The sequence below is a fragment of the Lagenorhynchus albirostris genome, chromosome 19 (assembly GCF_949774975.1).
Source record: "Lagenorhynchus albirostris chromosome 19, mLagAlb1.1, whole genome shotgun sequence".
In the NCBI taxonomy this organism is placed as follows: domain Eukaryota; kingdom Metazoa; phylum Chordata; class Mammalia; order Artiodactyla; family Delphinidae; genus Lagenorhynchus; species Lagenorhynchus albirostris.
The window spans coordinates 6062140-6075218 of NC_083113.1; the positions used below are offsets into that span (position 1 = coordinate 6062140).

The window sequence follows — 13079 nt, forward strand, 5'->3', positions numbered from 1 at the left end:
ATTACATCTGGAATGTCCTGTCCAGTATAGATTATCTGATGATTGGTGAGACGTGAGCCCTGAGTAAAGGTTTTTCCCATTCATGGCATTTGTGAGGTAATCTCCAGAATGAATTCTTTGGTGAATGAATTTCTTCTCCAAAGGCCTGGTCATACTAAATACGTTTATCTGATTCTTTCCAGCGTGATTTTTCCAAGGAAGCGTAACATGTGCACACCTGCTAAAACCCTCACTTAAAGTCTCTCACCAGTATGGATTACCTGATGGTAAGGTAGGACTGAAAGTAAACTGAAGGATATGCCACACATTATATTTGAAAGATTTCTCTCCAGTATAAATTCTTCGGTGGATATTAAGGTATCAATTCTGACTAAAGACTTTGAGACATTCATTACATTTCTATGGTTTCTGTCTAGCATGGATTATCCAATCATAGGTAAGGCTTCGCCACACTGAAGACATTTGCATGATTTCTACCACTATGAATCTCCCATGAACTTAAAGTGTCAATTTTCAAGGAAGTCCTTCCCACCTATATTACATTAATATGGTTTCCCCTCTGTATTTATTACCTAATGTGTAGTGAGGGTTGAAATCTGAGTAAAGGCTTTTCAGCACTCAATATTTTTGAAAGGTTTCTCTACAGCATGTATTCTACAAAGAGATGCAAGCAGTGAATTCTGAATAAAGACCTTACCACACTAATTACATTTGTAAGGTTTTTTTTCCAGTATGTATTCTCCGATGCTTTGCAAATGTTGGATTTTGACTAAATGCCTTGCCACACTCATTACATTTGTAAGGTTTCTCTCCAGTATGAATCCTCTGATGTCTTTCAAGATATGAATTTTGACTAAACATTCTGCCACATACATCACACTTATATAATTTCTCTACTCTATGCATTATCTGATGTCGAGTGAGGGTTGAGCTCTGATGAAAGGTTTTGCCACACTCATTACATATGTGACATCTCTCTTGAGTATGAATTACCTGATGCTTTGCAAGGGATGCTTTTAGACTACAGACTTTGCCACACTCACCACATTTGTAAGGTTCCTCTCCAGTATGAATTTTCTGATGAATTGCAAGGATTGCTTTTTTAATAAAGACCTTACCACAGTCATTACATTTGTAAGGTTTCTCTCCAGAATGAATTCTACGATGTTTTGCAAGGTATGAACGTACACTAAAGGCTCTGCCACACACATCACATTTATATAATTTTCCTCCTTTATGAATTACCTGATGACTCCTGAGGTACGCTCTCTTACGGAAGATTTTGCCACACACATTACATTTGTAAGGATCCTCTCCAGTATGAATTGCCTGATGACATGCAAGCGCTGCTTTCTGACTAAAGACCTGGCCACACTCATTACATTTGTAAGGCTTCTCTCCAGTATGAGTTCTCTGATGAACTGCAAGATTTGAATTTCGACTATAAACTTTGCCACATACATCACATTTATATATTCTCACTCCTTTATGGATTATCTGATGTCGAGCGAGGATTGAGCTGTGATAAAAGGTTTTACCACACTCATTACATTTGTAAGGTTTCTCTCCAGTATGAATTCTCTGATGACTTGCAAGGGTTCCTTTTCGACTAAAGACCTTCCCACACTCGTTACATTTGTAAGGTTTCTCTCCAGTATGAATTCTCTGATGATGTGCAAGGATTGAACTTCGATTAAAGACTCTGCCACATACATCACATTTATATGGTTTTGCTCCTGTATGGATTAACTGATGTCTTCTACGATTCGAGTTGTGATTAAACACTTTATCACACACATTACATTTGTAAGGTTTTTCTGCAGTATGAATTCTCTGATGAACTGCAAGGTTTGATTTGTGACTAAAGACTTTTTCACACATGTCACATTTATAAAACTTCTCTTCTGTATGGATTACCTGATGTCCAGTGATGCGTGAGCCATGATCAAGGGTTTTGCCACACACGTTATGTTTGTAAGATTTCTCTCCGGTATGAGTTCTCTGATGAACTGCAAGGTCTGAATTTTGACTAAAAACTTTGCCACATACATCACAATTATGTAATTTTTCTTCTGTATGGATGATCTGATGTCGAGTGCGGTTTGAGACCTGATGAAAGGTTTTGCCAGACTCATTACATTTGTAAGGTTGTTCCCTGTGTGCCCTCTGGTCTTGTGTCAGTACTGAAGGATGCACAAAATCGTTCCCATTTGTATCAGAAATGCTTGTCTGGACAACAGGAGTAACTGTCTGAGGTGGTGAAAATGAGGCACTACTGTTGATATTCTTGTCAGCTTGATTAAATTCACCAATTTTTTGTTCACTTTTAAATATATGCAATTCATCCCGAAAGCTTGATGCAAGCCTATTTTCAATAGGCTTAATTCCTGCAACACTCCTACCAAGTCCATCTCTCTTATCAGTAGGATTTTCATTATGGGACATACGAGTTTCTTTGTAATTTCTTACCTCATCTCTCTGCTGAGACTCAAAGTCAGATATATTTTCCTGGATTCCCCTGAGGTTAAAACATTTCACTTTATTCCTTTCATGTCTTCCCAACATCACTTTTTGTAATACTTCTCCTCTACCAGTGTTTACTTTTAGTTGTAATTTCTTGATCACGTGTGTAGGAGAGATGTCTAGAAGATAAAAGAACCATAAGTAGCCTATTCATTTTAATTCATAAATAAACGCTTCATGTTAAATACCTGATATTACACCAAAACTAACACTTATACCACAGTTATTAACTTTCCAACAAAGTTTTTAGGAACACAAAAGGAATGATTCTTCACTAAAGAAAAAGTGATTAATTTTAGGGTACTGTACTTTCAAACAACATATGCCAAAAATACTCACATAGGAATAACTTCTGTTAGCTATCAAAGAAAGTATATTTCCACCATGATGTATAAGCACACACCAATTAACAGTAAACATACTGCTGTCTCATAGCTGAGGAGAAAAAGACATTACACTATGCGTATATTCTGCATACCTATTATTCATAAATAACTGCTAAATAGCAGACAATATATTGTAACAGTCAGTAATAGAAAACTAGCAGGAATTCCCTGGCGGACCTGTGGTTAGGACGCCACACTTTCACTACAGAGGGCCCAGGTTCAATCCCTGGTCAGGGAACTAAGATCCCACAAGCTGTGCAGCATGGCCAAAATAAAAGGAAAAAAAGAAAACCAGCATATTGATGAATAATCTAAATGAGTTGCAGATAGAACTGGGAAACAAATATAGCATAGAGAAAATGAAGAATTTGATAAAACAACTTTTTAAAAAACAAAGTATTTTTCTCAGTACCTCCTATAAAACTATGTATCCATGAAAAAGCATAAAACATCTAAAAGCCAATCATCCGTAAATCAAAATTAGATATTTATGAATAAAATATTCTCCATTTACATTTACAACCAATTAATGGAGCAATTCCCAACCTATGAAGTGCCCTTAAACATCCAGCTCATTGGCTCCACAATATACACAATAAAGAGTGAGCAACTGGTAAATTTATTAACTACGCTCAGAAACGACGTCGTTGAGACAAATTGCAAAACAAACAAACAAAAGAAGCATACGATATAAAATGCAAAGGGACGTCAATAAACATGACACACTATTAATAGATCTTGATATACAAAATTACCTTTTGAGTCTTTACTAAAAACGTGCACTATTCTAAGGCATCTAACAGCAATAATTTCCTTTAAATGGCTTGAAGAAACTTACCACAATTTTTCAAATTAGGACAGAAGACTCACAGTTTTCTGTACATGATCCCAACTGACACAGAAAGTAGTGAGAGAAACAGGATTTGAACCTAGACCTACAGACTAAGACAACATCACTTAAGCATGACTACCCAGACAAGCAGTATAAATTACGTAATATTACAGAAAATTCCAAGAGTTTAAAAAGAAAACTTCAAAGGAGATGCAAGAAGACGTGAGCTGTGTAACTAAAAATGTTGTTCAGGCATCCCTCCTGGAAATGGTTTCTGGTTCATCATTGGAGGTGTCACTCCACCTCATAAGCTCTCTCATTAAGATGCTTCAAAATTAGGTGTAGACGTAGAATGAACGATGGTGCACACACAGGTAATGAAAAATATGGCATCAACAAAAATTTACTCAACAGTGTCACAAATACGGGGATGTGAACTTGGACACTTTTCTTAGGAGAAATTCCTATACCATTTAACTGAGGCTGAAAGGGAATGGTCATTAGCATATATAAAACACTGTCACAGTGCCCTTGAGACGTGCCTTTGTGTCACTCCACAAAAGCAGAAAAAAGAATGTGGAAAGACTAATCGGCCAGGCTCTGATGGTAACCTGGAACATGCTGAACTCTCCACTAAATAGCCTGAAGTGGTGATTCTGTGGGTAGCAGGAAAATGTTACAAGATATGAGGAAAAGCATTCTCTGTAAGAATTTTCTGTTACCCAGTAAACCCACTCCATAGAGAGTCCACCAGAAGTTGTCCATTAACTAAGGGTGGATTATCACAGCAAACAAACTAGAAAAATTTCAGAGCCTTGGACTATGTATTTCAAAAACAGAGTTATAGGCTTCCCTGGTGGCGCAGTGGTTGAGAGTCCGCCTGCCAATGCAGGGGACACGGGTTCGTGCCCCCGTCCGGGAAGATCCCACATGCCGTGGAGCGGCTGGGCCCGTGAGCCATGGCCGCTGAGCCTGCGTGTCCAGAGCCTGTGCTCCACAACGGGAGAGGCCACAACAGTGAGAGGCCCACGTACCGCAAAAAAAAAAACAAAAAAACAGAGTTATAGAGGCACAATCATACAAACTTAGAGGAGTACAAAATCAGGAAGGGTGTACATTTCCCAACTAGGTAGCACAGTACACGAGTGGAAAAAATGCAAGATATGTGTGTCAGATTCTATAGGACCTTCAGATGGAACCATGAGCTTTACCCACAGATGCCAAAGTAAAACCCTGAAATATTCACATAGTCACCTCATGAAAGATTGGGGATTAAAAAAAGCATCTCTCTGTCCATTATCTTTACAGTTTTCCTAAGTAAAAGTTACATACGATCCATTCAAACTGGCTGTTACACACATCCTGCAGTTTGTGGCAAAAGCAGAACACAAGAAATGGCTGAGGGATCTAAATAAGCAGGCAGGGCCTGAGACAGCTCCATGCAGGTTCTGAGGTGCCAGATGGAGTAAGAGGGCAGCCAGCGTCTCCCATCTTCTGATTACGTATCCTAGAAACATCAAATGTGGATGGAACTGGGAAAGGTTCAGGTATTGAGTCTGGAGGCATCAGCTCTTACCTATATGGACTGAGAACTGAGCTTCCAATAAAATCATGCCCTGAGGGAGAGATGAGGGGGCCAGAAACCCCAATAAAACAGCTCGCTTCGGACAACTGGCACTCAATTGAGCGGGAGGCTTTGGGATCACTGGGCAGCAGGGACTCACCGCCAGCCTGCCAGACTCACGGCCTGGTCTCCACCCTCCTGGTGGGCATTTCTCTGCTCAGGGCCGCTGCCAGCCCGACTGGCAACCTTTTCTGCTGAACATCCCTAGGCAAGATACGAGTGCCAGGGAGGGGATGGATTCCTCCCTCCACAAAGCGCCTCCTAGCCCATGCTGGGCATGTTCCAGGAATGGGAACTGGCTTTCAACTTTCACCACAGGCCACCCTTAGCCAGCAGGAGCACACTGAGGAAATTTTACCGTCATATTCAATGCATGAGAAAGCTGACCGTTTTTCCCCCTGCTGCCAACACAACACACAGACATCAATAAATGACACTAATAAAATGTGGTACTATTTAAAAGAGAAACGAAAAACAGCCCGCCTCACACTCCTCAATGTCAAGCAACGACCAGTTCGCGGGAGCCAGATACGGAGCGTTGCAGATCATGATAAAGACTTTGCCTTTGTCTCTGTAGGAGCTGCAGCACCACTGCAGGGTGAAAGAATGCATTTTACATGTTGAAAGAGTGATAAGTTATGGAGAAGAAAAACTTCCCTCTGAGAGTTCATAATAATAAACAAACATTGGTATTCTCACAGAACTCTCCAACAGGAGTGTTCAGAGTTTCTCAAACACTATTACAATAATGAGGCTTCCCCTCAGCCCTTCTGAGATCTGACCTATATTCAAACTTTGATACAATCCCAAAGGCACTCACCTCACTATCTACAGCCTAGGGCTCTTTCTCTTGCTACAAAGTGGGTAAAATATTCAGATGAGAAACAGAAATTCCTCCAGTTAAGAACAAAGAAACATGATTAGCTGTGGATTTTCCGGAAACTTAGTTCTTTGTTCACCAGAGGATGGAGGACATTACCAATGGGTCTAGAAAAATATTTCAAAAATTCATCCACTACTTGCCTCCTTCTGAATACACAGGGAACAGTATAATATGCAGAAACATAGTTCTTTTCCTAGAACTCCATAGTCAAAAGCCCATGGGTAGAAAACAGGAAAGTGGGTATATCAAAAGCTTGCCGTAACTACGTGAGCTCTGGAACAACCCCTGATGCATCATGAAGTGCGCAGGTCATCGTAAGAAAAGGTAGGTTTATGCTCCTGATGCCATATCATGAAGGGTTTCACATCTGAGTCAACAGGGATTTCATAGCAGTCAAGGAAAACCAGCTCAAATGAGGCACACAAAGGAAATGCAAAGATACCAAGGGAAGATCCCTACTTCTAGAGGGAAGTTATCCTCACCTAGGGAGAGCAGGTTCCTGTAGGTCTCCAACATCACGTCCCTGTACAAGGCTTGCTGAGCGGGTTCCAGGCATTCCCACTCCTCCTGAGAGAATTCTATGTCAATATCCTTGAATGTCAACTGTTCCTGAAATGAAAATACATTTCACCAGGGGGTCCTGAGGAGAGTTCTTATTTGCACATAAAATGACAAGAAGAGAGGGGTAAGGATGAATTCAGTTGAAGTACGTGTTCTGACAAATCCACGTAAAGGTATTTGGAGCAAATTATCAGTCTCTAATTTTAATTTCTTATGCTTTTTCATGAGATTATGGTATCTTCCAATTAATGTGGAGTTTTCATTTTTGTGGAAAATATACGAAATACATACAAATAAAATTCAAGAATGGATTGTCTATATATATGCAGAAGTATTACATATTATGTTTTACATACTGAGTGATACTCAATATCTAGATGAGCTATAGAATGAGTGATGTCTTAAGTCCACAGTGGCTTTAAAAAAAGTCAAAATCTTAAATTATGATGATGACGACAACAGCAATGACTAACAGTGGTTGAATACTTCCTATATGCAAAAAACTACTCTAAAGGCTTTATACATGTGAGCTTGTCATCAACCTAACAGCTCTTTACAGTAAGATCTGTTCCCATCTTACAGAGGAGAAAACTGTCAGAGACAGTCTGAGCAACTCAACTGAGGTTAAGAAGCTAAGAAATGACAGAGCAAGCATATGAACTAAGGTGGCTGGGCTCTGGAATTGAAGCTAAAGAAGCAGAAAATTTAGTAACAGAAAGACCAGTGAAAGTACACTGACAGAGAATTCCTGGAGAAACCTTGAAAGGTCACTACAGATGTGGGCACACACAAAAATGTACATAAAATGTCAGTAATATTATTACTATTTAAACCATTAAGGGAATTCCTTGGCAGTCCAGTGGTTAGGACTCTGCACTTTAATTACCGAGCACCCAAGTTCAATCCCTGGTCATGGAACTAATACCCTGCAAGCCGAGCAGTGTGGCCAAAAAACATTTAAAACATGAAAGAGAAAACAAAAAACATTAACAGGAGAGTGTAGAAAAAATTCAAGGCCATGGAATATATTTAAGACATCATTTCAACTGAAAAAGATATTTTACGCAGTAATAAAATCATGATGTCCTTTATCAAACCATGCACTTGAACATTCACAAACTCTTGCATAAATATGTAAACACACAATTAACTGAAATGAGAGCTGTCTCTGGACATATTTTTGCATCATTTTTTTCATCATCAATTTTATTCAAGCGAATTTCAGCATCTTTGGGACAATGAAAACGTATCAGCTATAGTAAATGGTACTAACATGAAAACATAGGATACTTTAACTCTGATCTCAATAGATACCTATATTCAAAAATATAAATACAATTTTATCCACTAAAATTGACATATGAAGGTATTAATCAATATAAAACAGAGTTAACTAGAACATTTCACCATACACCATAATCAAAAGAAAACACTTGATGCGTTTCTCTGTAACTACCCTGGAGTGAAGGGGGCTGACTAGGTCTCCTGCCTTTTGCCACGGTACGACATGCCTGCGTAGAGGCAACTAGAAGAAATAACAGGAAAAACAGAGAACAAGAGTGAGAAAAACAGAGAAAATGTGTCAGAGAGTTGGAACAGTTAACGTTCACAAATCTGAGGAGATGGACAGGCAAAAAGTTAAAGGATGGAAGAGATAATCCGTCCTAAAGAGAGCACAGGTGACTATATTATACCATACAAAATGAAGACAAAAACTGACATGAAACAAAGGCTGTTATATAATGATATAAGGTACAAATCACCAAGAAGATATAAAAATTATAAATACATATAACATTAGAGCTCCCCCCAAAATGAAGTAAACGTTAATAGAGATGAAGAGAGAAGTAGACAGCAGCACAATATCAGTATGAGACTTCAACACCCTATTCTACCTACAGATAGAAACAAAAAGATCAATAAGGAAACAGAGGCCTTAAACAACAATATACGACAACTGTACCTGAGACATGTACAGAACACTCCACCCAATGACAGTAGAAAACACATCCTTCTAGAGCACACATGAAACATTTTCCAGGAAAGACCACATCTTAGGCCACAAAACAAATCTTAACAAATTTAAGAAGGTTGAGATCATAAAAAGTATCTTCTCCAACCACAATGAAAAGATACTAGAAATAAAGAGCAGAAGGAAAACAGGAAAATCCCCCAAATGAGGAAATTAAACAGCCCATTCTTAAAGAAGCAATGGGTCAAAGAAGAAATCACAAGGAAATTTTAAAAATATTTGAATGAGAATAAAAACGCAACATACTAAAATTTATAACATGCAGTCAAAGCTGTATTAAAACAAAAGTCAAGGACTTCCCTGGCACTTTGGTGGTTAAGACTGTGCTTCCATTGTAGGGGGTGTGGGTTCGATCCCTTGACAGGGAACTAAGATCCCACGTGCTGCATGGCACGGCCTAAAAAAAAAGGTCTACAATGTTAAATGCTTACAACAAAAGAGGGAAAAGCAGGACCTCCCTGGCGGTCCAGTGGTTAATACTCCCTGCTTCCACGGCAGGGGGCATGAGTTCGATCTCTGGAAGGGGAACTAAGATCCTGTATGGCACACAGCATGGCCAAAAAAATAAAATAAAATAAAGTATTTTTAAAAAGGAAAAGATGTCTACACTGCTGTTCAAGAAAGTACTGAACGCCCTAGCTAGAGCCGTTGGACAAGACAAAGAAATCAAAGATATGATAATTGAAAAAAGTTAAAATTGTTTTTTTGCAGGTGACAAGGTTTTATATATACAAAACAAAAAGATTCCACAAAAAAACGACTACTTCAAAAGAAAACTTTACAAAAGTTGCAGCATAAAAACATCAGCACAGGGCTTCCCTGGTGGCGCAGTGGTTGAGAGTCAGCCTGCCGATGCAGGGGACACAGGTTCGTGCCCCGGTCCGGGAGGATCCCACATGCCGCGGAGCAGCTGGGCCCGTGAGCCATGGCGGTTGAGCCTGTGCATCCGGAGCCTGTGCTCTGCGACGGGAGAGGCCACAACAGTGAGAGGCCTGCATACCGCAAAAAAAAAAAAAAAAAAAGGCAACAGATGCAAAATTAAATACAGATGTTGAATAGTTGAAGGATAGACATAATTAGCCTTGTTAGTGTAGCAACTTGATTAAAAGATTTGTTTTTAAAGCTGGACAACATGGACTCAATTCCTGATTCAGTCACTTGCTGGGATGGAACTGAATGGGTCTAAATCTGTCTTTGCCCTAAAATCCTTCATTTGTGAAATGAAAGTAAACGTCAGTGCTCTTTTCAGACATGAAAATTCAGTAAGTTTTTGGGCATAAAGCCTTAATATCAGTGACTCTTACTTGGAACTGTGAGAGAAAGGATAATACAAATCAAAATTAAGATCACTTATCCAAGGAAAACATCTTATTTTTGGTCAGGATCAAATTCTAACTGGAGGATATCTGGTATCAGTTGTCATGGTATGAGTAGCACAAATCTTATTTTCTCTGCAGAATTCACTGACTCTGAATGTGAATACCAATCACTGAGAATGGCTTCTAGATATCTGGCAATGGAGATTTGTCTCCTTGTCAAAAACTATAGCTGGAATCTTGTGATCTTTGTTATCCACCCTTAAAATTTCATTCAGTTTGTAACAGGGAAGAGTCAATCCTGACTCCATGTTGGATCTGTTTCTTTTACTTTAACCTTTGCTTCCTGTTGCCTTTGTTCACTAAAAGGATACTGTCTATACACAACGGCCTACCTCAGGGAACCCTACCCATCTGCCTGAATGTTAAACCAAAGTGCCTTTGTTCAGGGAAGCACCCTGACCCTGTCCACCTGTGAATGGCTGCAAGAAAGAAGAAATTAACACACCCCCTGCCCAAGGCTGGCCATTCCAGGAGATATTCGCAAGACTTATGGCCTTTTTACTTTACTTCCCCACCTCCTCTGCCTCTCTTTTCTATAAAAGAAACTGGCATCCAAACCCCGATAAGATGGGTTTTTTTGAGACACTAGTCTGCCATCTCTCCGAAAGAGTTGCTGTTCCTTGACTCAACACCTTCCTCGTCTCCCGATTTACTGGCCTGTTGTGTGGCTAACAGAGCAAGCTTGGACTCGGTAACAAGTTCACTGTTTATTCAACTCCACAGACTTGATTTTCAAACACCTGACCATAGCCAACTCACAAGGTAAAAGATTTCACTTCACCATTTGGCCATTCCAGTTCTTCCATTTAACTGAACCCCTAAAAGAACACTCTTCTATCATGTTTATAGTGCCCCTACTTTGTACATGTCATTGCGTTGTGAGCATATTCATGTCACAAGAGTCCCCAAACAACCCACAGATTTATACATCCCTTGGTGTAAAAGGGGAATATGTCTGGAAGGAAAAAATAATGCAGAAGAAAAGGGGTATTTAAAACATTTATGTATTACAGTGGAAAATAAACCATGTAGGCTATTCCCTGGCGGTCCAGTGGTTAGGACTCAGTGCTTGCACTGCCACCGCCTGGGTTCTTTCCCTGGTCGGGGAACTAAGATCCCACAAGCCATGCGGTGCTGCCAAAAAAACAAAACAAAAACAAACAAAAAAATCAAAAGAAAAGAAACCATGTAACCTATTGCTTAATACAATGATTATAATCAAAATTTTAATCGCCTTTGGATAACTGCTCTTCTGGTAAATTGCTTAGATTATCTAAACAACAGTTCCACGCATTAACTTTTATTAAACGAGGGTAAAAATATCTTAGGCAATTTATTTAAATAGTATTTTACAAACTTTTTCAACAACCCTACTGAACAACGGAACGTATGTCTGCTGCAGGGGGAAAACTGTAATGAATTATTAGCATGAAGAAAAGTATGGTGAACTTTCCTGGTGGTCCAGTGGTTAAGAATCCGTCTTCCAATGCAGGGGATGTGAGTTCGATCCCTGGTTGGGTAACTAATATCCCACATGCCGTGGGGCAAATAAGCCTGCGGGCTCTGGAGCCCGCATGCAGCAACGAAGAACCCGCGCTCCGCAACTAAGACCAACGCAGCCAAATAAATACTTTTTTCTTAAAAAGGAAAAGAAAACTATGGTGTATCCTAACCAAGAAATCAGGAGTTTCAGGAGTAAACATTCAGTGTTTTATTAAAGCGTCTGACTCCAGTTTTTGATGCTTGATTACTGACACCTTCTAAGTCTCACAACCTCTTCCTATTCTGCTTCTCTGGGCAAGCTGATGAGGAAGCCTGATGGATCCCTCCTGCGATGCAAACTGGTAGTTCAAACCATATGCATATCCTCCAACAAGCCTCAAATAGTGATCACGTTAACAAACCAAGCCAGTGACCATTCCCTGTTGTCTCAAATCATTTTTTGAACAACTTAGAAGTCTCCCCTGTCCCCCTAGAAACCTGAATAATGTAACACACATTCTCATAACACTTCAACGTTAATATCAATCTAAATGACCTTTAGTGGGGTCCCACCTTTTTCCACTGAATGGCTACAATTACAATTAGCAACAACAAAAAATATTTGGGGAGTGAATGTATGAAATTTCAAGTTTATCTATCAAACAAAAATATTCCCATTGTACACTGTTCATTTTTAAGAGAAAACGCATGAACATCAATATTTTCAAATTATTTCACTGAGTGATTCAAGCACAAAAGAGAGATTTATGATTTTTAAGTTTTCTAATATTTTGCATATGCGTACTATATTTGTTATTTTCCCGTCATGTAAATCAAGGTGCATGCCTTAGGTTTACCTTGGACACAATAAAGAATATGAAGCACTACGTTCACGTAATGCATACTCATGGATGTGGAGCAGGTTTTAAGGAATGTTCAAAAAACACAGCCCCAATGTGGAGTCGCCTGCCCCCAGGACAGCAAACCAAGACTTACTTGCAGTTTCACCCCTTCCAGGAATGTGACCTTAAATCAATCACTCTGGAATTTCCTGAACAACACTACAGATGTAACCTACAGGAAAAGACCTTTGCAATCCCTCCCCCAGCAAAAGGTAACCTTGCCAAAAAAACTTTCTTCTTTTGGAAATATCTTTCTTATCCTGCCTGGTTTCTATTTACAAATGATTTGCATTTTGTACAGCTGCTTTGAGCCCCTCTTTATTTATTGATACTAGATGGGATGCACACTGATTCACAAATCACTCATGAAAGCCAGTTAGTTCTTTAAATTTACTCCGTTCAATTTCTGTTCTTTAATAGAAGGCAGAGTCTGAAATGCACTCCTACGGTATTTTCACTATAGCCGCATAAATAT

General features: G+C 39.3%; 1 protein-coding gene across 1 annotated transcript; it reads right to left on the minus strand.

Moving 5' to 3' along the window:
- Positions 1-1493: 1493 nt before the first annotated feature.
- LOC132510219 (zinc finger protein 836-like) lies at positions 1494-2445 on the minus strand. Its single transcript, XM_060132024.1, is given in 2 exon segments — positions 1494-1574; positions 1576-2445. Coding segments are annotated over 2 exon segments (951 nt in total).
- Positions 2446-13079: the final 10634 nt, after the last annotated feature.